Consider the following 27,060-nt stretch of genomic DNA (forward strand, 5'->3'; position numbering starts at 1 on the left):
CTCACAGGCTCCAGCAACCATTCAGAAAACCACCCTGTGCACAGACACGGGAAGACATGAGTGTTGCCCCTTTGCTTCTGAGCTCACCTCTAAGACCCATCTCCTGCAGGCCTGTAGTCCTGCAGTCTCCTACTGGGATGTGGAGTCAGGGAGTTTACAAACAGTGCACCTAACCCCCCTTTTCTCTCTCTTTCTTGAACTGAAGTGTAGTTGAATTACAATGTTGCATTAGTTTCTGGTGTGCAGCTTAGTTATACATACTTACATATATTCTTTTTCATTATAGGTTATTACAAGAACCCTTAAATAAACCTAAAAAGAGAGTTACCATATGACCCAGCAATCCTACTCCTGGGCATATACCTAATTTGAAAAGATACACACACCCCAGTGTTTTTAGCAGCACTATTTACAATAGCTAAGACATGGAAGCAACCTACATGTCCATCGACAGATGACTGGATGAAGAAGTTGTGAGATATATACATAAAATACATATATTATATATAATGGAATACTACTTAGTCATAAAAAAGAATGAAATAATGCCCTTTGTTACCCCTTCCTCTTGACCAGCATTGCTCCCTGACTTGAAATCTAGTTTCCGCATCTTGGGCTGATATGGAGAGAGGAAGGAAACCACGCAGCCTTCAGCAGTGTTGCTCATATCTTCTTTACTTTCTGTTATCCTAGGGCAGTGTTTCTTGAAGGACTGCCCTTGAGGTTCCTTCCTCAACAGGTGCTAGAGCGCTTCTTCAAAATGGAGGTTCTTGGGCTCCACTCTGGATGTACTGAGTCAGAATTTTAGCAGAGTCTGTGAGCCCCCACAAAATACATTTGAAACCAAGCACTCTATTTCATCTTATGTGTGCTAGCATTTGAGAGCCACTGTCCTAGAGAAAGGAAGGCACACATCTTGCGGGTCACTCCACTTGCCTGCTCTTGCTGCCAACCATGATGATTCATCATTTGTTTTCATTTACTTATTATTTTTATCATCACTGACTACATGCCAGTTACAATGGGGAGCAAAGGCTCAAAGCACCTGCTCTCACGGAACTGATAGTCTAGCGAGGGTAAATAATGATAAACAAATGCAAGCAGGTGACAAGTGAAGCAGCGAGGAAATCTACCAATTAAAAGGAAGGTTAAGTGCTGGGGAGGCATGCCTTATCAGGTGAGGTAGGCAGGAAGGCCTACCTTTTGTGCAAAGCCTTAAAAGAAGAAAGGATGACTTTTGTGCAAAGCCTTAAAAGAAGAAAGGGAAAGGATTGTGTGGTTGGGGGAAGAACATATTCCAGTAAGAGGGAATGACAAGTACAAAGACCCTGGTCCTTGAGGACCAGCAAGGAGGCCAGTGTAGCTGGTGTGGAGTCAAGAGCAAAGTGACAAGAGAGACCAGGGACGCTGATGCCCCAGGCCTTGTAGGTCATGGAAGGGCTTAAGATTTTCCTGCATAAAATGGGAAACCATTCATTGGTGGGGTTTGAACAGAGACATGACGCAATTCGAACGGCCACCATCTTGTAGCTCGATTGCTTTATTTCTAGGCTCGTCTGGATTGGTGGAAGGGGAGCAATGATGTGTGGGGATAATATATTATACCTCTATTTTCATTCCAGGCTACTGTGCTTTGTTTATGCTGTGACTCCCTGCTCCTGGCTGACCTCCCAAAGGCAACATAAGATAGATATTTTGCTTGAGAACTGGGGCCAAATAAAAAGGCTTTGCTTGGAAAGGCAGGCCCAGAAGGCCTTCATTTATTTATTCATATCTTTATTTATCCAATTAGCCTTTAATGAGTGCCCAGGACATACAAGGCATGGTGCTGCTTTGCATACATCATCTTATAATGCTCTCACTGCAGTACTGAGGCAGGGTTTAACTTATGGGTGAACAAACAGAGACTTAAGAGCAGTCAGCTAGCCATGGGAAATGCTGGGACTTACAGTTAGAGGCAAGATTATAACAGCAAACTGTGCTTTTCCCTCCATACTGGAGGGAGGAGAACAAAGCTCTGGGTTCCAGAGCTTCCCTGGGTCCAAATCCTACCTCTGCTGCTTATAAACTGTGTGACTTTGGGCACTTTATTTACTTTTCTGGGCCTCAGAGTCTATGTCTGTAAAGTGGAGAGAATGAACATTTCCTTGTCACCGGATTGTTACTGGAACTAAATGAGCTAATACATTAAAAGGGCCTAGCACCTAAATGTTCTTTATTGTCCCCTTGACTGTAGGTGAAGTCACAGGAGGCTACTTGAAGCAACTTGAAATCTTTAGCCTGGACAGGGCGTGCAAACCATCCTTGTGCACTTCTGGAACTGTATTGATGGTTCTAAACAAATAGATTTCCATTCAACTTGAAGATGGAAGCATAGTCAGCATTGTCCTGAAGTTAAATGGCCAGCTTGGGCAGAAAGCAAGCTCGTTGGGAGTACTGCGATAAGATTCAAGGACACTGCAAAGGGCCAGACTGATCAGAGGTCTTCTCCCAAACAGAAACCCTATGACTCTTTTCAGTGAGATGGAAACAGGTAAAGGCCTGGGTTGGAGACTGGCTTTGTTTTCCTTGCTCAGTATGCATGTATGTATTTATGTATTATTTATTTATGTCTGTATTTATTTATGTCTGAGTTGTGTAGCCTTTAGGCAGGACTGGAACACACCATTTCATGATAGACAATATCATGCCTCTTTGATTAATGCTACCTGCTTGGCTCTGGCAGGATGTCACATTTGGGGTTCCCACCCACATGCCTAGACATTCGATCATCTGGGTTATAAGCCCATGAAAGGATGGATTAATAACTAAGGTCAGTCAAGGCTTCTTAACGTTTGCTCATAAGACTGACTTTTGGCCAACTGTCCCCTGCGAGGGCCACCCTGCTGTTTATACATGAACAGGCACAGCTGAGCCTGTAAACCATTCTGTCCAGAGGCTTGGATGTAGCCACTATTTCTTGCTGAATAAACATGATATGAAAACATTCTCAGTGGTTTTGTCCTAAGACAGCCTATCTCTTCCTTCTAAACAACATGCTTTGCCAGTGCTGCATCTGGAACAGCAAACACACTCTATTTTTCAATGCCTGGAATGTTTACTGCCCCCTCAAAACCCAGCGGAGTATGCTGCTGCCATCACTCACGGAGAATAACAATTTCTTTGGATGTCAAGACAATGGCCAGCTTTCCGTGTTCATGAGGCTGTTTTAATAAGACACAAATACACCTGGAGGAATTTAGGGGGTGGACACAGAACCATCTACAGGTCTACTGCACTGCAACAGTAAGGGCTGCTTTGAGAGACCACAGAGCTCTGTTTTGAGTGGCCAACTCCTTAAAATACATCCACGTCCTCTTAACAGCTCTCATCTATTCTCCTCACAGCAATCAGAACAATCTTCTCATGCTGAAAATAGGGTCATGTTTCTTCCCTCAAGTTCATACCCTTCGATCATTTCCAATTGCTCTTTGGATCAAGACCAAACTCCATCATTCACATCACAGAGATATGCACGGTCACACGTCTCTATAACCTCAATCTCCGCCCTATTCCTTCTTGGTCTCTGTGCTCCGGCTGCACTGGGCTTCCTTCAGGACCTCATATTCACTGTGACCCTCTGGTGATAAGGCCTTGAAAACACGCTCTCCCCTTTGCCTGGAAAATTCTCTCTCATTCTGCCTAGTTAAGTTTTCCTCATTCTTTAGATCTCAGCTCAAGTGACACTTCTTCTGGGAGAGTGTCCTGATCTTTCTGTGCCTTACAAATCCCTATTAGATCTTGTCCTTATCCCATGTCCCCACCACTGCAGCACTGGCCACAGGTGACATTCATTTGATTAATTTGTCTTTCATCAGGGCATGAACCATAGCTCTTTTTACCACCAGTACACCCACTGCCTAGCCAATACCTGACATACAGTACAGATAGTCTTTAAGTGTGTGTTTGGATTTTTAAATAAATCAGTGAATAAATGAATAATGTCTCTTGCAAGGAGGTTCACTGCCTAATGAATCTGATCCTAAAATTTTCAGGTTAAGTGACATGCCCACCCGTCAACAGGAGGATTCAGATTGGGCTTTCATGCACATCTCTGAATTTATTTGCCTCCTGTTTGCCTTTCTACTAACTGCTACTGCAGACCTTTGTGAAGACAAAGGCCTTGGCCGTCTCAGCCCATCTTCTCTCTTAGCCCCATCTGCCAGCGAAGAAACAATGACTCAGAAAACTAATGGGCCAGACGCTCTAACGATGGTGATGATTTCACCGCCGGTGATTTTTCTATTAGATTTATAAAACTGAGTCAAAATGAAGGCATTGCCTTGGAGCACACGTCCACAAGACAAACAATGGATTCAGAAATACAAATCAGAACAACACTGACCAGAGTAAGTCACAGGCAAGCACCAGTAAAGGTGACGCAGGTTCAAAGAATCAAAGAATGAGAAATGGAAGCTTTCTCTGATGGGAGCGTGATGAAGTGGAAGGAGCCCAGGGTTTGCAATCAGACCAGCTTAGCGTTCCCACTAGTGAGAACCGGACAAACATACAGTCACAGTCAATACAAGTACCGTCTATTAAATGGCTACCAGGCATGTGCCACTCAGTGCCTTTAACCCCTACACCAAACACAAAAAGCAAGTGTTATTTACTTCCATTCTCCAGTCAAGAAAACAGATACTAAGAAGACAAATCACTTTAAGCCATGTTTGGAACTCTGGCTGACCAGATTCCAAAGCCAAAGCCTTTTCCAACTAAATACTTCATCTCACCAGTCCTCCAGCACCACCCGTAAGATGCAGCTACTACCGTGCAGAATTGTTTTGATAATTATCTCCAGCTGATAACAATACATGGGCAGTGCCTGGAGCCCGTTGGCTTTTATTTAAACATTATTTTCTGTCCTTCCTATTTCTCATCCATTGTTGAATTCCTTATGGATTTTATTAGGAACTCTTGAAAATGTGGTTACCACTGCCAGTGAAATGATTCGATATGAGAAGATTAAAGAGGGGGACCTACTTCACAAAGCACCTATCACTTAATCTGACACCACCACCAAGCATACTTTGTTATAATGCCGTCTGACTCCAAGGCACATTGGGCTTATTAGCCATTTTCCCCAGGACACCAATATCAGAAAGGACCAGAACCTAGTCCAGACTGCTGGCCCAGGATTTTTGCCATCACCACATCGTATCAAAGCACACAGTTGCTTTGTTGTTTTCAGAGACCTCCACTAATATGAAGCATATTAATAACAACAACAGTTAATTCTTGCCAAGCTGTTAAATTGTACTGGTTACCACACTCACACTTTGGATAAATTATCATATTTAGTCACCAAAGCAACTCCTTGGTATGTGAGTAATTTTTATTCCCCTTTTTATAAATGACAAAACTGAAGCCCAAGAAACTGAATGACTTTTTCTGTATTAGATAGATGTGTTAGCTGGTACTTGAATAAAAAAATCTGGAAGCAAATTCATAGCTACCTTGGAGCAGACAAACGCACAGTAGAGGCCCACTGCAAATATAAAAGGATGAATGACACTGACCTTGAATCTTCCCAGGACAGCCACTCAACTGCCAGACATCTTGACCAAAAGGAAAATCTTCTTAGCTGCAGGATTTGAGTCTGTCCTTTCAAAGGGACCTACAACGGATCAATCTCTTCTCCGAGAGCTCTGCTCTGGAGCTCTGACTACATTCCTCAGCCATGACCGTGGTTGATCACAGACTCAGCTTCCTGCCTCTGATTGCTCATAAGATTCATCTGGGAGAACCTTAAAACCCAGGATTCCTAGGGCCAACTTCCAAGGAGTCCGTGATGGAGAAACCCCCATGCTTCTGCCACAGCTGATTCTCATGCCCAGCCAGGGTTAAAACCTACCATTAGAATTGTGAGCCTCTGCCTTTCTCTCCCCTGCCAGACCACAGTGTCTTAAAATAGGGATGAATCTTTGCTATCTTTTGAGTTTCCATGTGCTGAGAACAATGCCTGAAATACTACAGGCAATAGTATGGGGCAGCTAAGAGCCCAGACCCAAGGCAGGCAGTCTGGGTGCAAACCCTGATCTGCCACATATTAGCCATGTGGTTTTGGGTAAATTACTGTACAGTTCGGTGCCTTGTTTCCTCATCTGTCAAACTGGGACACTTAACAATACTTACGATGCTTTTGTGAGATTTATGTGAGGCAGTAACTAGAAAACATTTAGCTCAAGGTCTGGCATATAAAAACCCACAATCAATGCTAGCTATGTAGGCAGGCAAAAAACTCAATCAGCATGGAACTATTAATCTCTATGGGTGACTGTTGTGTTAACTGCAGTGGGGGATGCAAACAATAATAGTATGAAGCCCAATTCACTGAATATTCACAGGCATCATGCTCGGTGTTTTACCAACATTATTTTTTCACCTTCATAATAATATGTTGATACATTACTATTAGAGAAGGAAATATACCAGGTAAGTAACTGAAGGTCACCCAGCAGGTAATTATCAGGGCTGAGATTGGAACTCAGGTGCATCTGGTGTCAGAGCTTCTTCTTCCCACTTAATCACTGAGACTTCATATAAATGTTAACTCACATCCATTCGTTCAGTCAACACGTATTGATGCCAGGCTTACTATGTGCTAGAAACTGTTCTAGGTACAGGAGACAGGAATGAACAAAACAGAGAAAGCCTCTGCTTTCGTATAGCTCACTTTCTGTAGCATGAAAAGACAGGTGACACGTGAATGGATATATGACATGTCAGGAAAAGCTAAGTGCTATGGAGTAAAAATAAAGCAGGGTAACAGTAACGGGGAACGTGTGTGAGTGATTTGTTTCTCATTTGTCTATATGGTAATTTTTTCTTTTTTATTGAGGTTTAGTTGATGTACAAGTGAGGTGTCACAATACAGTGAGTCACAATTTTTAAAGGTTATGCTCCATTTATAGTTATTATAAAATACTGACTATATCTCGTGTGTTGTACAATATATCCGTGTAGCTTATTTCATACAAAATAGTTTGTTCCTCTCAATCCGCTACCTCCATGCTACCCCTCCCCCCTGCCCTCTCTCCACTGCTAGTTATTGTCTGTTCTCTATGAGTCTGTTTCTTTTTTGTTATATTCACTAGTTGGTTGTATTTTTTAGGTTCCACATATAAGTGAACATATAGTATTTGTCTTTCTCTGTCTGATTTATTTCGCTTAGCATAATACCCTCCAAGTCCATCCATGTTGCTGCGAATGGCAAAATTTCACTCTCTTTTATGGCTGCATAGTATTTTATCGTATATAAACACCACATATTCTTTATCCACTCATCTATTGATGGACACTTATGTTGCTTCCATACCTTGGCAATTATAAACAATGCTGCTATGAACATTGGGGTAAGAGAGATGTATTTTAGAGAGGATGGCCAGGAAAGGCCTCTGACAAAGAAACAGCTGAGTGATGGGTGTGATAAGGTGTGATTGGATTCTGGATAATTTTTAGGCATTTAAGGTCAGAGGATTTATTAGAGAATTAGAAGAAAGATATGAGAGACAGAAGGAAATACAAGATGACCCCAAGGCTTTTGGCTCGAGTTACTAGGAGAAGGATGTTCTCATTAACTGAGCTGGAGAAGAATGCTGGACAAACAGGTTTTTCTTGAGAGGCAATCAGGAGTTCTGTTTCAAGATCTCTATTATGCATCCAAGTGGAAATATCATGAATGCAGTTAGATGTGCAAGTCTGCATTTTAGGGAGAGTTGGGAGATAGAGATAGAAATTGAATAGATGATATTTAAGACTGTGAGGTTACCTAATTAAGGTGAAGACTGAGTCCTGGACTCCAATATTTCTGGTTTGGGAAAATGATAAGGAGCTAGCACGGGAGTCTGAGAAGGACTAGCCAGTGAGGGAGAAGGAAACAGAAAGGGTGGACCTTGAAGCCAAGACAAGAAACTCTCTCAGGAAGGTAGTGGCGACCTGTGGCGACACTGCTGAGAGCTGTAGGAAGAGGCCCTGGAGAGGGTGAATGGGTTCACCAGTGAGGGGGTCACTGGTGATTCTCACAAGAGCCATTTTGGTGGAGGGATGGAAAGCGCAAATTGGAGTAAAAGACATGGCAACTGAGTGTAGAGAACTCTTTCAGGGCATTTTTCTGCGAGGAATGAGGCAGTAGCTAGAGGGGGATGAGGGATCATGAGATAAGTATTTAAAGTGAGATGATTTACAACATGTTGTGGACGGCCACAAATGATCCTGCAGAGATGAAAGACATGGTGATAATGGAGGGAGAGGGGCCAAGGGCAGGAGTGGGGGAGCCTGGGCAGGGGTCAGGGCTGGGATCCAGCTCACAGTGGGTGGGCAGGTCGGCCTCAGATGACAGCAGGGACAGTGCATCTATTGCACATGAAAATGTAAAACAAATTTTACATGTTAAGTAGTGTCAAACCATGTAACATGTTGTCTCACTTAATCCTTAAAGTAACTCCTTCAGGTGGTGTAGTTATTTCTATATTACAGAGAATCACAATGTTCCTTTGGGGAAGACTTTAAATGTAGGTGTGTATTTGTGACAATGAGAAAATGAGTAGTCAGGGAAAGCTGTGGGTGGAAGTGCATTTGATGTGGACCCAAAGAGTGGGTTGGTTCTAAATATGTGAAAGGGGCTGAGAAGAGAATTCCTAAAACACAGAAATATAAGAATTCCATAGATATGTAAAAAGGTAACATATAGCAATAAATCCTTTCTTAGCATGCACCTTGGAACCAAACTGCATGGATTCTAATCCTAGCCCTTGCACTTAACTGCTGTGTGACCTTGGAGAAGTTACCTAACTTCTCTGTGTGCTAGTTTTCTCATGTTGATACATGAGGATAGTAACAGTACTTACCTCATAGGATTGTGAGGAATACACATATGCACCTGTACCTACATCCCTACACACACACACACACACACACACAGAAAACACAGAAAACATGGCATGTTTTACTTCTGAAAGTAAAGAGCTAGAAAAATGTGTACTCTTTTCCTCTGTGTGTGGGTGTAGACTTCCAGCAGTCCTGCTTTTGGATGTCCTTGGAAGACATTCTGCTTTGAGGAGTTTCTTCCTCTTGAAGAAGCGTTGTTGAAAGAAGATAAGCAAGTTTGTTTGTTCAGTCTCCCATTCACTGAAGAAGAATTTCTTGAGCATCTACCTAGTCAAGCTCTTCCCTAACCAGGGTGCAGAGACTGAAGACGAACAGGGCAGAATCCCCATGCCCAAGGTGCTCCTGGCCACCAGGAGACGGACACGGACATAGGCTGTTTCAATATAACCTGAAGGCTATTCTCACACTGACCTTCAGAAGGAAATGTACAAGGTAAAGGGCAGGAGCCCTGAATTTTGACTCAGACAGTTTGGACTTGGTCTCTGCTCTGTCCCTTGACGAACCTTGGCTCTGGGCGAAGTAGGCGTGCATCGGTTTCCTAATCTGCAACATGGAGATGATGGCAGCCAATACAAGAGACTGCGTGATGGGCAAATGGGGTTGCAGAGCCACAGCCAGTGACCCACAGGCTTTGTGGTGCGTCCCCTTCTCCTGTCTTCTTCCCACTATAACTGCGGTTTAGGTGACTCAGAACAACACCTCCACCTTTGGAGTTGTGGAGCAAGTCTTCCCAGAAAGACTTGACTCAAACTGAGTTATAAAGGATGAATAGGGTTTGCAGCACGGAAACATGACAAGACAATCAGGGACAGGACACGTTACCCTTTAGGGAAAGGATGTGTCTCCACTAGTTTGTTAGATAACACAAACACAGCCCTCCTGTGTCAGGGGCCAGACCAGGCCCATCCGGAAACATCAGGCAAGGTGCCTCATACCTCACTGCCTCTCTCATCCCTATCTGGAATCGCTTCTTTTTGTCTGGGATTGGGATTTTTGTTCCTCTAGTCCTGAAGCCATTTTGCTGGATGAATCCTTTTCTATGGGGGCATGGGTTATGGGGGGAGGGTCCTTAATGAGGTTTGCAGAGGAAGGGAGACAGTCCAACTGTCTTCTCAAAACCCTGTTTGTGCATCACCATTATTTACTTGTTCTTTTTTTTTTTTTTTTTCCTGTTGGTGACCTCTTATTTCAAGTTAGACCATGGTAATAAAAGCAGATCCCTCAAGCATGACCACCAAAAGCTCCCCAACTCACAACAGTTAAAACAACCAGCATTCACATAAGAGTTAATGCTTTGCAGAATGTTTTTTGCATGTTTTTAAGATGTATCTATACAACAGCCTTGGTATTTGTCATCTTTTCATTCAATAAAAATTTATCGAGTACCCATTACACACTTGGTCTTGTTCTAGTGCAAAAACCACATGGGAGTCTTGCTCTCATGAAGCTTTCAGTCCAACAGGGAGCCAGATACTAACAAAACAGTTTCACCCAGTCTGCTCATAACGGCAAACTAGGATGGGAGCTCTGAAGGGAAGAAACCCAGTTCTTCAAGAGCTACCATCAGCTGAGGGTCAAGGATGACTTCTCAGCTTTAGCTAAGAGGTGAAGGCTAGAATGAACAAAGAACGGGGCAGAGGGGAGAGAGAGAGCCCCATCCCCAAAATTTGCGGTCAGAGAAAAAATAATGCGGAACCCAAGGCCTGTAGCTGGAGATCAGGCAGGATCAAGTGTGTCTGGGGTCACTCGGGAGAGTCAGGCAGGGGTCAGAATAGGCAGGACCTTACAGGCCATGGGAAGCCGTTGAGAGGTTAAATGCCAGTGTGTTTGTGTTGGAGGCGGTGTGGTGGTGTCCTATTTCAAACAAGCATTTTGGCTGCAGTATGGAGGACCCAATCTCTATGTGATGGATGAAGAAACAGGCTTGGAGGCTGAGAACAAGAGAGCAAAGGGAAAAAGAACTAATATTTGTTGACTACATGTTGATTTACCCTGTGTGCAATGTGTTGCTCTATACAGTGCGCTTAGATAATGCCTCGGACGTAGTAAACACAAGTGAAGGCTGGTTAGCAGCCTCATCCTCATCCTCGTCACCACCCTGTGTATGGCGTTCTGCATGTATTTATTCGCATGTTTTGCAAATAAGGAAACTGAGGCTCAGAGAGGTGAAGGAACTACCCAACATCACCTCGTTGGCATGTGGTGGAGATGGGATTCAAGGATCCTGCTGTGTTGAGAAAACAACGTCAAGGCAAAGCTGGGAGGACAACGCTTGTCTTCTCAGTAGGATCGTTCCATCCCCGAAGCAGCCCAGGCACTGTGAAAGCCCTTAAAGCTGTCCTAGAATCCCTCTTAAGGGGATTGTTTGAATCATTTGGATTTATCTGACACTCACGGGGATGTACACAAGTTATTCATTCTCGACTTTTTCAATTAAATAAAATAGGAAGTTCCCAGCCATAACGTTTCCAGGACAGAGACTATTGGGTGACATGACTGCTAACCATATAAAAAGGAAAACAAACTCAGATTCATTCTGACCTCTTTTTCTCCTCAAACTCTAAGTGTAACAAGTTTCTGGTGACACTGAGATGTGTTTGAGGAAACCACTCATTGCTTAAGATGGTATAACAAATAAAGAAGACTTGAGTATCTAAGAAAGCGCATGGGGATTGGGACTTAAAAATGGACAGACTTTATCAGGTAGCAAGCTTTGTGAACAACTTTAATTATCACTTTTAAGTCTCAACATCCTGGGAGTAGGTCTTTTTGTTTCCATTTTAGAGATGAAATTGAGCATAGAGCAATTAAGGGACCTGGCCCTGGTTGCTAGAAATTTAACTCCTGCCTTTTCTACTGTTCCCTAGTGCCCCGTCCATGACGTTAATGTTGGACACATGCTCTTATCCTCGCCCACTGTCTTTAACAGGTTTACAACAAATTTACAGGCATGCCTCCCTACCCCTCCCCTAAATCAGATGATAATTGGTGATTCAGAGATTGTCTGTTTTGACACGATTAAAATGGGGGTTCCACTTTGATGGAATAAATCACTTAAATTTGATTTAAAAAGAGTTCAAGAAAGTCCCTGTTATGGTGGTGTTTTGTCTATATGAGGTAGGATCTTTAGTTGATTCATAGGCAAAACAGCAACTGAACAGACCACATGTTTGGGTTCTCAAAGTTTAAGATGGGAGGAGAGGACAGAGGACCAATCAGAAAACATTCAGGCGGCTTTCCATGTAAGTTTAAGTCTTTTGTATTTGGAAAGTTCACCCAGAGATATCTACCCCTGCTACCCCTTACCTCTCCGCAGTATATATAGGAACATGCTAGTTTCTCTCTCTGAGGGAAGAGATTTTTCAATGAGCCATCTCCTTTAGCAACCAATGAAATTTTAAAGAAAATATCCAGTTGAAAAAAAATCGATGAAATATCAATGTCTATGGAAAATATATCATCATTCTCAATGCAAAGGTGATCCCAAATTTCTACTCCCTTTTCCTGGGGGTACTGATTAAAAATCACCTTATGTGTGAAATACAGTTTCTCTCATTTGATAGACACAGCCCCCAACCCCAGGTTCCTCCTGTGAGGACTAGACACAGGGGTGGGTTTTCAGAACAAACTGCTGACCAGCTCAGTCTGGACCTGAGGTGGAGTTGCCGTTCCTCACCATCCCCTGCCCTCTTCCCTCAAGGACCGCTTGTAGGACAACCCCTGAGGCTGACAAACAGCCAGCCAGTTGCTTTGCTTGAAATTGATCTTTTCCAAGGATGTGTCAGATCAAAAGAAACAGGCATATCACACATAGAAGATGCACAACCAGCTACTGATGGTAGAAATGCTGAAACCTGCAGTCCTTAGTTGAAGAATGTTTACAAGGCACACACACGTGCACACAGAAAGTCCCCGCACACGGATGCACATCACGCTAGGTTAGAAGGCAGCAGAGGAGGTCCCCGAAAGGACCAGAAACTGGGGAGCTGTTGGTACAAGATTCAGTTCATCCTCGCCTTAAGGCATCAACTTAGGACCCCCTACAAACCACATTTCCAGCAAGCACTGACTGTCAGCTGTTGTCTTCCAGCCCTGCACCCCAAGTACAGACTCTGAGCAGACCAATTCAACACCCGACACTCCACAGTCATGTAGGAAGCTCATTCTATTTTGCTAATTGCTTTCTTGGGCATGCACCAAGTTATTAAAAGGACAATGACAAAACAGAGAGCTTGGCTAAATGTACGTAATGGCACCTACAGAAATGTTTTTGTCCTTAACATTAGTTCCAATTACTTGTTTGCATGTGAAGGAGAACAGGGGAAACTAGCAAAATATTTCCCAATTATTTTCTAATCAGCTGTATTAGCTGTGAGATCACCTTTGCAACATTATCTGGCTCTTGGGAAAGTACTTTCCTTGTAGCAGACAGACTGATTTTAGAAGCAGATCTAAGTCTGTTAGATACAAGCTTTTGCCAGGCACGACAGTCAGCTAGTAGCTACAGAAGGCAGTATCAGCAGAGCCTGTGGGAAGTCATACACCAGCCCACTTTTTCCCACCCACCCAGACACTCTCCCTCTCTGATCTGTACCTTCCGTGTGGCAGCTGGAAGAGAGGATGGTATTCGGAGGTCTGAAGATGTAAGGCAGGTAACGAGAGAAGCATTTCATCTTCCAAAAAAAATGAAAAAAGAAAAAAAAAATCTAAATAAAAAACCAGTCTCCTGAATCCATGAGGATTCTCTCGGCCTTTAAAGCTGGCTACATCACCAGTATGTGAAGGGAGGCTCTCTCACAGATCTGCAAAGCTAGGGAGCCCGAGGAATAACTGGAGATGGGTCCCATTTTGCCATCAGCGCCAGGAAGCAGTGCCTTACATTTCTGCATGCAGCTCAAACTCAGAAGCCCCCAAGCAAGCCGGGATATAGCCTCTTCATTGGCTGCAGCTCCTCCGAGCAGGATTTGCTGAGTAAGTCAGTCTTGCCTGTAAACACATGCTGAAATGCCCTGCCTGATGAAACCTCTACCTTTCCCCGTGTGGTCAGTTTCTCTTTTAGCAACAGAAATCCAGCAGGATATGGGAGTCGTGAGGATAAGTGACCATTTCTTATTTAGCTGAAAGATCAGATGAAACAAAGACAGCATAGTGTTCCGCCCTGGAGAGAGATGGCTGTTAAAAGAAGCCACCCGTAATGCCATGGGTCTCAGGAATATTAAAGTACAGTGCAATGAAATGGGTCTCTGTCCTTGCTTCATCTCGATTTAGTCCCGTTTTTTCTCTTAATACGAAACCCAAACAATAGGACCATTTATCATTTAGGTGAAGCCGAAAGCTGGATCGAGTCGTTGGTGACAGAGGGCTAACACAGACAGATTCTGTGCACTACCACGGCTGTGTTTCCCTGCCAGCACTCACACTCAGGCAATAACTTGGTTCTGAGTTATTTGCTGTACAAATTTAAAGCCACAACACGAGAACAGAGGATAAACCCAGGGGAACTGGCCCTTCACCGACCTGTGTACCCTGATGGCATATGAAAACATGGTACAAGGAAGTTGATCCAAGGATTATACAACTTTACCAAAACTCTCACTGAGATTGCAAGTGAGACAGGGAGAAAGAGACGGAGAGGGAGAGAATATTAAAGGATACAGCCAATCACCAAATACAAGTGAAAGTACTTTGGACTGGGGAGCTGGTTTGGTTTTGACCCATGAAATAGTAATGACTTTGGAAACCTTACCACTGGAAGGTAAGCACGAGACATTAGTTCAGGATTTATCATTTCTGTCAAAAACACGACTATATCCTATTGTACATGATAAAGAGAAAGAGGTGAATGTTTTTTGTGATATATTCAGAGGCACAAGGAAATGATTTAAATGGTAAAGGAAAACCAATATTCCCCTGAGTGAGATTTTTAAAAATAAGATTTAATATAAAAGTGTGGCCTTGAAATCTGATAGGATAATTTCTGAGCCTTGATGGGCTCTCCTCTTTTTGAAAATACTTAACTTAGCATGGGAACGATGTGTCAGCCTGCCCAGGAGAGCAAAGACTTAAGAGTCATAAAGTGACTGTAGTGTCAGTCCAGGCCGTGACGTAAACCCGCTCTTCCACCAACATGCTGTCTCTCTGACTTGAGGACCACTGCAACATGATGAAAATTTACTGGTGGGGACAGAACATTTTTCCTTCAATAATCATATATCCCATCACTTCCTTAAACCCAGAGACCCAGCAAGGTTGGACCATCCCAAGTATGATGCTGTTTAAACAATGTCTAAGTGGTCTAGATGGGTTGTGTGGATAATCTCAAACTCACAACAGAAGAGCAAATCCAGAAGTAACTTCCTGAGAGACAAAGAACATCTAACCCCAATCAGTATGAGTAAAAATGGAAGGAGTATGGGCTTTGGGGTCAATCTGACCCAAGTTGGAAGCCCAGGGCATTCACTTATTGGTTGGGGAGATGTGAACGCAACTTTAACACCTATGGGCCTTAGTTTGTATATCTATAAAATGGGAACAAGGTTTTCTTCGTGTATTCTTGAATGAAGGGAGGTAATAAGCACTTGATGTACCTGGCACATTATAGACACTTGATAAACTGTCACCGCGAAGGCTGTTCTTACTGTTGCTGTTAGACTTCTCTGAGCTTCTGTGGCCATATGCCAACTTCAGAGCAGCAAAAGGGCAGGTGTGGTTAAGAGGGTGGTACTACAATTAAACAGTCAGGGTTTAAGCCTGCCTTTGATATTGACTTACTGTGTGACCTTGGGCAACTTAGCATCTCTAAGCCTCATTACAGATATAGTAAGGATAATAATAGGGTAATGATAGAACCTTACACGATATTGGGAGGGCAAAATAGGACGGCTTGTATGAAGGGTTTAGCACAGTGCCTAGAATGAGTGCCTTATAAGTTGAATTGCTACTGTCTCTAACAGTAATATCAGCCCTTATAATTACAGTATCTTCTATCTACTTACTTATCTTGTCTGAGCAATGAAACTGTAAACTTCCTGATGGAGACATCAATGTCTAATTCATCTTTGTACCCCTAGTGCCTCGCCCAGTACCTGGCACAAAGTAGGTACTCAATCAATATGAGTTCAGTGGGTAAGCAAATGAATGAGTGAATGAATCAACATATATGAGAGAAAGCTTCTGAAAGATGTTTTATAATTTTTTTTTGTGGAGGCCCTTCAACAGCACAAATGAAGTGACCTGGAGTTCATCATAAAGCTGGAATGCACTATTCAAGCAAAGATATTATGGAATTCATCTATAGACGGGCTTCAACTTTGCGTATTTTAGTATTAGATAAATAGTAGGTACTTAGGAAATATCTTCTGAGTTAATGGTAGGCACTTAGCAATTTCTTCCTAGGTTAAAAAATACTCACAGATAATACTGCCCATAATTACCCTCAAAGAACTAAATAAACAACAAAAACCTGCCTCCTCCATTAGAAACAAAAGAACAATGTAACTAGCACCCACGTTCCAAACAAGCCACTGCAAACCAGCCAGTACCTCTTTGCCATGATTGAAAATGTCTTCTCCAATCCCAATTAAAAATGACTGATGGAGTGCCAGATGTATGGACCCTATCTACCCATGCAGGATGAGCGAAAGAACAAATCTGAAATCTCCTTGGACAGGTGATTCCAATGCAGGTGGTTTGCACTGCACTATATGAATGGTTCAATTGCTTTCACATTTATTTTTCTCTTTGATTCTCTGAACAACCCCATTTTACAGAAAACAGGCTGAGAGGATATAACAGTTTATCTGAAGACAAACAGCTCCCCCAGAGGAGATGTAGTGTTTTTGCCCCAGAATCACCAAGTGGAGAATGCAGACTCCACAGCCCTCAAGCCTATGGATTCAGACTTCCTGGGGATAGACAAGGAAATCTGCACAGTTAACAATCCAAGTGATTCTTACTTCACATGTGGAGAAGCTTTGGAGTCAGGTACTTCATTTCATGCTTTGGCTTGAAGGGTCAGGATAACAAAGTTTTTCTAACACTCTTGTCTTAAATCACTTGTCTTACTATTTTTGTCCAATAATTTGTTGCTACCTCGCATTGTTACATCAAGTGTTAGGCTGAGTGATGGGAATTCAGACTATAAGATACCATCCCTAATCTAATGGAGCGCATTTTTCAGAAAAAAAAAGGACTAATAAACTGTTATAATACAGTGTTATACGAGTGACAGCAGGAAGAGGTTCTGAAAAGATTCTTTGGGATTATAGAGCCCCCAAAGGTCAATGTATTTGCAGATACTATTATATATAAAATAAACAGCAAGGACCTACTGTATAGGTCAGGGAACGATATTCAATTTCTTGTAATGAGCCGTAGGGAAAAGAAACTGAAAATATATACATGTATGTATGTATAACTGAATCACTTAGCTATATACCTGAAACTAACATTGTAAATTGACTACACTTCAACAAAGAATAAGAATTAAAAAAAAAAAATCCATGCTTTCACATTAGGTGTTGTTTACAAAAAATCCCTGTAAAAAGGCAATTACCTTACTGAAGGCATAGCAAGTGAACAGTTAGCAGTCATTAAGTCCATAAGTGGAACTAGACTCTGATACACCTAATGTCATCACAGATAAGAACAGGGCTACCAGGAGAGGATGAGATCTGTATGAGGATGGGGGAGGCTCTAAGGCAATGGCCCAGGTGCCTGGAGGGAGGGCCCGAGGGCAGAAAGAGGTCTCTGAAAGGGGAACTAGAAGCCTAGGAGGAGGGAAAGATAAAGGTGACCCATTTTAGGTGCCATGTGAGAGGGGCCTGGGGTCTGTCCCAGAGACAAGAAAGGCCCAGATGACTTCCACCTGCCAGGTTCTGACATCCAATGGCAAAAAAACTAATTCACTGGGAGACTGTTGAGTGCTGCACTCTGGACCAGCTGCCCCAAGCTTTTCTTTAGACTGACCTCTTGGGAGATCAGAAGCCATCACTTTCATCCTGCCAAGTCCCAGCTGGAGCCCTTGCCTTGGGGCCAATGGACTCGGGCCTCCCAGCAGCCTGTTCCCACTGGTGCCATTTCTGCTGCTGTCTCTCGTGGAAGCCCGACTCTCGTGGGAAGCCCACCCTGACCATTCTCTTTCAGCATGTTTTTACAGCCTCCTTTGGGGAAATTTCATCACTGCACTCTATCATTTTGCTAAAAAGAAAACTAAATCCTGGGGTGTGGCGGGGGGAAATTCGTTTATTTAAGATCAGTCAGACTGAGCCTGCCTAGGCTTTTACCCTCAAGTCAAAGCAGAGCAAATTCTTACGCATTTTTCAAGTCTTAAATAAAACGTCACATCAGCAAAGAAAGGTTTCTTAAAGCCTCAGACAGGATCAAATCCCCCTGCTACAGACTCTCCAATAACATCCTCCTCTTTTAAAACACTCATTCATTATTTTTTTTTAATGGAGGTACTGGGGATTGAACCTAGGACCTTGTGCATCCTAAGCATGTGCTCTACCACTGAGCTAGACCCACCTCTCCATTCATTCATTTTTCAACATATTTGTTGAGCATCTACTTCTGCCAAGCACTGTACATGATGCTAAGGAATCAATAGTAAACAAGAGAAATAAGATATTTGCCTTTTTCTTCAAGGTATAATCATCACTCCTAACACGTAAGTCTGTGCTGAGGATTAAATGAGGTAACTCATGAAAGTGCTTAGAATTCTACGTGGCACAAAGTAAGTGCTATTCAATTACTTTGATAACTGCTGTTAAGTGTCTAACTCTCTTGCCAGGCACTAAGTGGCAGGAGGGCAGGACTCTTACTTTTCTCTGCTGAATCCTGAGGGTGAATTTCATGCGTAATAGGAATTTAGTAAATATGTGCCGAATTGAATGGAGTCAAACCAAAAAAGAGAATTCTGACCTAATTTCCATCAATCACCCTCCCCACACTCTCCAGTCTGTGTGTGAAACTGACAACTTGGTATAATCTGATCTGGAAGGAAGAGGAACCTCTTTTTGGTTAGTTCATTCACGCATTCACACAATGTAATATTTTTAGCAGCTATTAAATACTAGGCATGCGTCTAGATGTTACTGGAGATACTGCAGTAAATAATATATTGAGGTTTAGCTCATTGAGTTTATATTTTAGAAGGAGAGAGACAATAAACAAGTAAACATTATATCAACAAGGTTATTTCAGATGGTGAAAAGTAGAATAATGATCCAGCAATTCTACTTCTAGGTATTTATCCAAAGAAAGTGAAACCACTAATTCAAAAAGACATCCGTACCCCCATGTTTACTGCAGCATTATTTATACTAGCCAACCTATGGAAACAACCGAAGTGTCCATCAATGGATGAATGGGTAAATAAAAGGGGTGTGTGTGTGTGTGTGTGTACACAGGGGAATATTATTCATCTATAAAAACAAGGCAATCTTGCCATTTGTGACTACGTGGATGGAATTTGAGGGCATTATGCCAAGTGAAATAAGTCAGAGAAAGTCAAATACCATAGGATCTCACTCACAGGTGAAATCTAAAACAAAGTGATGAAAAAAACACACCCCAAGCTCACAGACACAGAGAACAGATTGGTGGGTGTCAGAGGCAGAGGGTGGGGAGTAGGCAAATTGGCTGAAGCGGGTTAAAGGGTACAAATTTCCAGTTATAAAATACATAAGTCATGAAGATGTAATGTAATATGACTGAAATATTATGCTGTACACCAGAAATTGACACAACATTGTAAGCTGACTATACTTCAATTTAAAAAAAAATGTAATGTAAAGCATGGTGAATATAGTTAATAAGACTGTACTGTATATTTTAAAGTTGCTCAGAGAGTAGATCTCAACAGTTCTGATCATAAGAAAAAATACTGTCACTAGGTATGGTGACAGATGTTAACTGGATTTACTGAGGTGATCATTTTGCAATATATAAAAACAGAATTATTATATTGTACACTTGAAACTAATATAATGTTTTATGTCAATTACACTTCATTTTTTTAAAAGGAGACTGAAGAAAATAAAATGGAGGATGTGGTAGAAAGTGGCTGCTTTGCTTGGATGGTCAGGGAAGGCTTCTCTGAGGAGGTGACATTTCAGCTAAGGCCTGAAAGACAAGTTGCTGGCCAAGAAATGGTATTGCTCCTCTCATCTACCCACTGTAGCCTGCAATTTACCTTCAGAGCAATTTCCTTTTCTAATTTAATGATGTAACTATCTGATTATTTTAAAGTGGTAATTTATTTAGTGTTTGATTCACTGCATTACTATCACTTCGGTGGGGGCACAGGTTGGTATTCCCAGACCCAGCTGAGAAGTCAGGGGAGACCTGATCCATATTTGTGATTGGCAGTCTGGACCAGTTGCTCAGCCAGCTCTCTTGGCATATGACTAAAGCAAGTGGGACGCCAGCAGACACAGATAAGACTAAAGAGGACTTTGAAGATGGAGGACAGGCTCAATTCAGAGCAGATGCTACCGTGTAGCAAAGAAAGAAACAAAAATCCAGTCAGTTACAACAGAAGATTTTGGCTCTCACTGAAAAGACCACAGAATGAAAAGCATAACACAGCCAAGTACGATTCCCACCAAATGTTATATACTAATCCTCAGTACCTACAAAAAGGAGACAAATAACTCTCCTGATTTATTACAAGATATCAGAGCAAGTAGCTTATATATATATATAATTCTAAGCCACAGAAATATGACTTGATTTTAATAGATGATGTTAAGAATCGTAATCACCACCACCATCAAATCTGAGTTCTCACTAGGTCCAGCCACTCTGCTAACCACATTACCTAGATCTTATTTAATCCTCTTTAAAAACTTGTAATAAAGTAAATGTTATTATTTTACCTGTTTATACATGAGGAAATTTGCACAGAGATGTTAAGTAACTTGCTAAAAGGAAGCAGGGGGAGGAGCTAAGATTCCAGTGCTAATTTTTCACTCCTACCCCCTCGCCGTCTAGATGCTATGCTGCTTCCTGGGCTGTGTGATCTTGACACTCTCTCCCATGTAGTGTAATGTAGAACAGCTCCCCTAGGATGAGACTAAACTTCTGTGTCTACTTATTCTGAATTTGTGATCAGGGTCAGTCAGGTTTACTTCTGACCCATTTGAAAGGAAGAATTTGCTAATGGTCATGTGGGGGAAATCTAACGAAATCCACACACCTACCCATCAATGCCCCCAGAGAGTCAATACGTGTTGAAGGTTTGCTTTTTCTAAGGCACGGTGCCAAAGACAGTGGGAGTAGGAGGCACAGAGGGTAAAGGTGAGTATGGAGGTAAGAAATAAAGAAATGAAAAATATAAATATATTAAAAATTACAGGAAGGCCATAAGAGAGTAACAGATACAGTGCAGAGTAGGAATCTCTCACACCTAACCAGGACATGGGATCAGCTTCCAAGAAGACTTCTTGGAGGTGGTGGCATTTTAGATAGACTTTGAAGGACAGGGAGAATTTAAATCTGTGGAGGTGTGAGTGAGAAAACATTCTGATAGGAAGTAATAATTGGAGCAATAGTATGAAAGTAAGGAAACTCTAGAATTATTTTGGGGGATGAATAGTGAGTACTTCTATTTATTTGTCAGTCTGTTATAAGACATTTCTTAATGCTACTTTATAAACATGAAAATAACATTACATTAAACATTTTTAAAGATATAGTGACTCATAACTCAAATTCACTCTTTCCCCTATTTACTCCAAATTAATGGAATTATAAAATAAGTTTTAAATATATAAAACTGATTCCATTCTATGTTAAGGCTATGCACTAATTAGCTCCATTTGGAAACAGTGGACTTCAACCTCCTTTGTTCAATCTGGACAAAGAACAACCCAATTATTCTGTCCATAAAATGTCTCAAAGCCTTTTAAGGAGGAACATTCCAAAGTAAATCCAGAATGCATTTCCAGTTCCTCAAAAGGAACTGCTCATTTGCTTTCCACCTGCGCAGCTCTGGGTTTTAATTAAACCATGAACAGTATGAAAAGAAATCCATATGCAAAAATAAGAATGTATTTCTGAAGGATTTCTCTAACCCCGATATCCATTCTGGTCTTATTTCCCAGGGCTAGGCAGCATTATTTCCTGTTGGACGGATGAGAATGTTAGACAACTTTAAGGCAACCCAGCACATGAATCCAGGTAGTGAGATCTTAGTTTTCCAACCCTGCGGCCACCCTTTATAGATACAAGAAAAGACATTCGAGTGATCAGGTTTAATGCCTTCTCTGGAAAACACATTTAACCCAAGCTTTCCTTTGACTCTGAGAGGCCATAACAGTAAATCTTTCAGGAGGCGGCAGGGGAGGGGTTCTACCTGTGGCGTTTGAGGTTCAGAGCAAGACAGGATCATTCAGCGAAGACGTCCCCCTGGGAGTCCGCCCTGCGCGCACAATGCACAGCCTGCAGAAGCGTTCTGTTTGGCCGGCAGAGTATTTTATGTTTTCATTCAAACTTCATGCCTTTAAACGGGCGGTGCACTCACCGATCTCTCTACACTTGGAGAGATTTCCACGCTTCTGTTCATCTCTGTTTCTGTCTATGAGCTTTGCTACACAGCAGGGTTTCTCAACATCAGCACTGTTGACATTTGGGGCTGGATAACTCTTTGGTGGTGGTGGGAGTGGGGCTGGGGTGGTGGGGCCGAATGACTGGGGGTGGGGGCTGTTCTGTCCTGTGCATTGTAGGATGTTAAGCAGCATCCCTGGCCTCCACACACTAGATGCCAGTAGCAAGCCCTCCCCACCTCAGTGGTGATAATAAAATGTCTCCAGACATTGCTGAATATCCCCTTGAGGGCAACCCCCCCGCCCAACAGGGAGAATCACTGCTTCACAGTAATACGCCTCGACCAGGGCTGGGGTAATGATCACATTAATCATACATAAGGCAAGATCACGTGGGCAAGCAATACTCTGACTAGAAGAGAGGAGAACTGTGTTCTGACTACATCTTCATGTCTCAGTGTCCTCACCTCATTCTCCCATAGATCTGGTGTGTAAATCCCATGAAACAATATATGTAAAAGTGTTTTGACAATTTAACAATATAATGCTGTCGCCATTTGGTCTAACCTGGGTCTTTAGGCAGCCACTGATACTGACACATTGAAAAACGGCAGCTCTATTCTGCAGTAAATTATTTAAGTTTGAAGGAATTCTGGCCACCAATTTTACTGACAGGGAGTAGGACTGGTAGTAAGAAACATCACTCTTGTCACTAGAATGAATTTTCTGAGAGTTTTGTCTTACTGGTCTTTACTGATTGGAAAGCTGGTGTTCATTCATTCATGTGTGCGTGTGTTCGATAATATGTTTATTCATTCACGTGCGCATGTATTCAACATGTGCCAGCATGTGCCAGGCACTGTGCTGGGCATTGGGGTTGCTTATACACCTTACAGTTGTAGCAGACACATTAGATATGGCCCTGCCTTCATGTAGACTATGATCTAGCAAGGCAATGATAATGCAAGTGTTATGATCGATAACATCCAGGACCTCTTAGAAGGGCAGTGAGGCTGAGAGTTCAGGCTAAGGGAAGGCTTACTAGGAAAAGTGAAACCAAAGCTGAGATGTGAGTGATGAGTAGGAGTTTGCCAGGGACAGAGAGGGTGAACAATATTTTTGGCAAAGAAAATAACATGTGTGTCATGCTGGAGGCGAGGGAATCAGGTATACAGGGGACATGAAGGAAAACAGGGAGTGACGCTAGAAGTATCCTAAGAACAATGGAGCCCAGGGAAGGTTTTAGGAGGGAAGTGACATGCGTGGACACGAGAAGCACTACAGGAGGTATTACCCCAAAAGGTAAAGACCCCAGTTCCTGTCATACCCAAAAGATAAGTTTGCAGTTGGGAGACGGTACATTGTGTAGTGGAAGATTTTTAAAGATTTATTTAGAAAAGAAAAAGTACACCTCTAAGAACAGGAGGCAGGCTGATCCGAGGGAGGAAAAGTGGTGGTTTCTATCTCCCCTTTCTCTTACATCCTCCCTTAGAGGTGGTCTCTTGATTGATTGACGGCTCTTGTCCCTGAAATGCTTAGTCATGTTTAATCCCTTTGCGCATGTCCTCACCCATGGTGTGTACAGAAAAACCTATGGGGGTGGTGCTAAACTTCAGTGTTAATTACAATACAATGAGCATTGGGTGGTGCCTGGTTAAGTCCTTTCGGGTACTGGGAAGTCGTGGCTGTCGGGTTCTAACCAGTTTCTTGCTGGCACTCATTTAGAAGTAAAGCCCCTTTATGCTGGAGGTGGGCACTACGCCACCTTCTGGACCACCCTCCCTCCCCTCCACCCGTTTGCCCAGTGCCCCCACTTATCTAACTACCTAACAGAGGCATAGGGTGAAAAACAGACTGGAGGTGGCTAAGAAGGAGGCTACTTCCATATCTAGAGAAGAGAAGATGGTAGCCAAAGGAGGAGAGTGACAATGGGGTTGGAAAGAGGTCAAAGGATCCCAGAGATTATATTTGAGATATTTAGGGGGAAGAGTGATGTAGGGCTGAGAACAGATGAGCATGTGCGTTGAGGGAAGCAAAGAAGCCAGAGTCAAGGATGACTCTAAGGTGTGTGGGTGGGCTTTGGAGGAAGTAAGTGGAGTTGACTGAGCCCAGTGTGTTTTATAACAAAAAATGAAAAAGAGTTAATGGGGCTCCTGCTGAATGTGGGTTCCGGGGCTCACAACTAACATGCATTATCTCATTTAAGTCTTGCAGCATCCCCATGATACAGGATCTATTCTTTTTAGTACCTGCTCAAGGGCACACAACTGGTAACGGCAAATTCAACATCTTGCTCTCTGAACCACCACATATATAAGCATTATTAACTCACTTGAGTGTTCACTTCTAGGTTTAAATCAAAGGCACCAACTAAAACTAAAATTTTACTAGTTCCTATTGTGGTCCTGGGCAAAGATACCACAGTGAGCTCTAGACCACAGGCAGCGTTTTACTATGCGAGGTGGGTATGAAGACCTCCGGGTTGAAAGCAAAAACAAAACAAACAAGTGTGCAACAACAACAAAAAAGTCTGAGTTTAAAGATGAGGTTTAATTTTCACACTACAACTCTGTGGAAGGTTATGTTACTGAAGTTCTCCATTGGGGTGAAATGCCCTAGGTGTTGGTTTGAGTATCAAATCACCAGTCCTCCATTTTATTAGTTCTTAAATCGTCAAGGTACTCCCATGCTTAAAATCCTCTAATGGCTTCCCAGCGCATCCAGAATAAAACAAATTATTTGCCAGGGGTTGCAAGGCATCACCTGAACTTGATGCTGCTCCTCTCTGCCAACTCATCCTTCCCCCACTCACCACTCCAGTCATCCTGGTCTCCCTTCTGGTCATGTCAAGATTGCTACTGCCTCAGGACCTTTGCACTGACTCCTGGGTCTAAACAGTATTCCACTAAGTCTTTTGAACCTGGCTTCTACTCATTATTTAGATTTCAATGCAAATGCCACCTCTTTAGAAAAGCCATCACAGAGCAACCATCTCATATAGCATCCCCCATCACCTCACGCAGCCATGACCATATTACATTTTCTGTTCTTTAGACTTTGTCACCATCTGAAATTATCTTGTGTCTGTGAAAGCTGGCTTTTTAAATTACCTGCTGCACCCACTACAATGAGAGCTCTGTAACACCAGAGACCTTGGCTATTTTAAGAATTGCTGTTTTCAACACCTAGTGCCCAATATTTACCAAATAAGTGGAGGAATGAAATTCAATATTCTTACCCCTAAACATACGATTATAAAGGTAGCTACACTCTTAAAAAAAAAAAGTTCAACCTAATAAATTAAAAATAAACACACTGGGAAAAAAAAGCATTCAAGTACAAAACCAGGTACCACCCCACAGTGTCCATGTGCTTAATTATTTATTCTCAGCTTTTAAATTCTATTAACCAATAACATAGGCAGTAAGTGGGTTGATGCTGAGTTTGCTTAATGAGTAACATAAGAAGACAACAAAAGGCAGATTATCTTCTCACACGCCCAGACCCCAGCTTTAAGGCAGTCAGCCTAGGGAAGTGGGCATTTGGCATTCCCTGAGTCAGATGTTCTCCAAAGACCTAGCCAATGAACCTTCACCCTTTGCCCAGTGGTAGCGACAGAACTGGGTAAGCCATATCTGCCTCTGCTTCCTGTAGTTAGCGCTGTTGTTGGACTACCTGGAATTGCGCCCCTATTCCTCGCTGGAAAGCCCAGATTTTATTATGGCATCCTCTACTCAAAGAGGACCATCTCTACCGAGCTCAGATGCAAGCCTGATCTGTGCAAGGTAGCTGGGCTAATCCCATCCTCCTTCTCAGTGTTAGTTTAGAACTGGGCCTGTGACTCAGACTGAGGCCAAGGGGACATCATTAGAAATTGCTTGGGAATATCTGGAAAAAATTGTTTTAAAAAATGTCTTTTCACTGGATATTGTTGTGTTTGAGTATAATGCCCTGAATGCCTACAGTTGTCTTGGGATGAAGCTGACATTCCAAGGACAGCAAGCCAGAAGGATGGAGTGGGTCTCAGTCCTCCATGCTATACTTCAGCCAGGGAATTAGTCGGCTCTGGGGGCTCCCTGCCTCGGGACTTATTAAGTGAAAAACTGGGTTACCGCTTAACTGGGCTCTTTACTTTTGACCTTGGTCCCTTACCATTTATTATTGACCTGCTATCAAAAAGAACATTCATATTATTTTTCATTATAAGTTACTACAAGATATTGAATAGAGTTCCCTGTGCTATATAGTAGGTCCTTGCTGTTTATCTACTTTATAGACAGTAGTTTGTATCTGCTAATCCTGAACTCTCAATTTATCCCTCCCCCGCTTTCTGAAAAATATGAAAAAGAATATATACATCTGTGTGTGTGTGTTTGTATAATTGAATCACTATGCTGTACACCAGTGACTAATACAATACTATAAAACAATTACACTTCAATTTTTAAAAAAGAGCATTTAATGACTATTCAGGCAGCAGGACAGGTCTTTATAACGGTCTCTAAGGCTCCTGTTCGTATCTGCCTGTCATCATCCTTCTGTCTCCATTTCTCACACCTTCTCCCTTTGGTCACTCAACTTTGGC

General features: G+C 42.5%; 1 protein-coding gene across 1 annotated transcript in view; it reads right to left on the minus strand.

Moving 5' to 3' along the window:
- Positions 1-13,951, minus strand: part of PPP2R2B (protein phosphatase 2 regulatory subunit Bbeta) — a 401,537-nt gene extending 387,586 nt beyond the window's left edge. Inside the window, exon 1 of the mRNA XM_045520069.2 lies at positions 13,523-13,951. Coding sequence (XP_045376025.1) covers positions 13,523-13,596 — 74 coding nt within the window. The 5' untranslated portion in view covers positions 13,597-13,951. The remainder of the gene's footprint in view (positions 1-13,522) is intronic.
- Between the last annotated feature and the right edge of the window lie 13,109 nt (positions 13,952-27,060).

This window comes from Camelus bactrianus, chromosome 3 (assembly GCF_048773025.1).
Source record: "Camelus bactrianus isolate YW-2024 breed Bactrian camel chromosome 3, ASM4877302v1, whole genome shotgun sequence".
Taxonomy (NCBI): Eukaryota; Metazoa; Chordata; class Mammalia; order Artiodactyla; family Camelidae; genus Camelus; species Camelus bactrianus.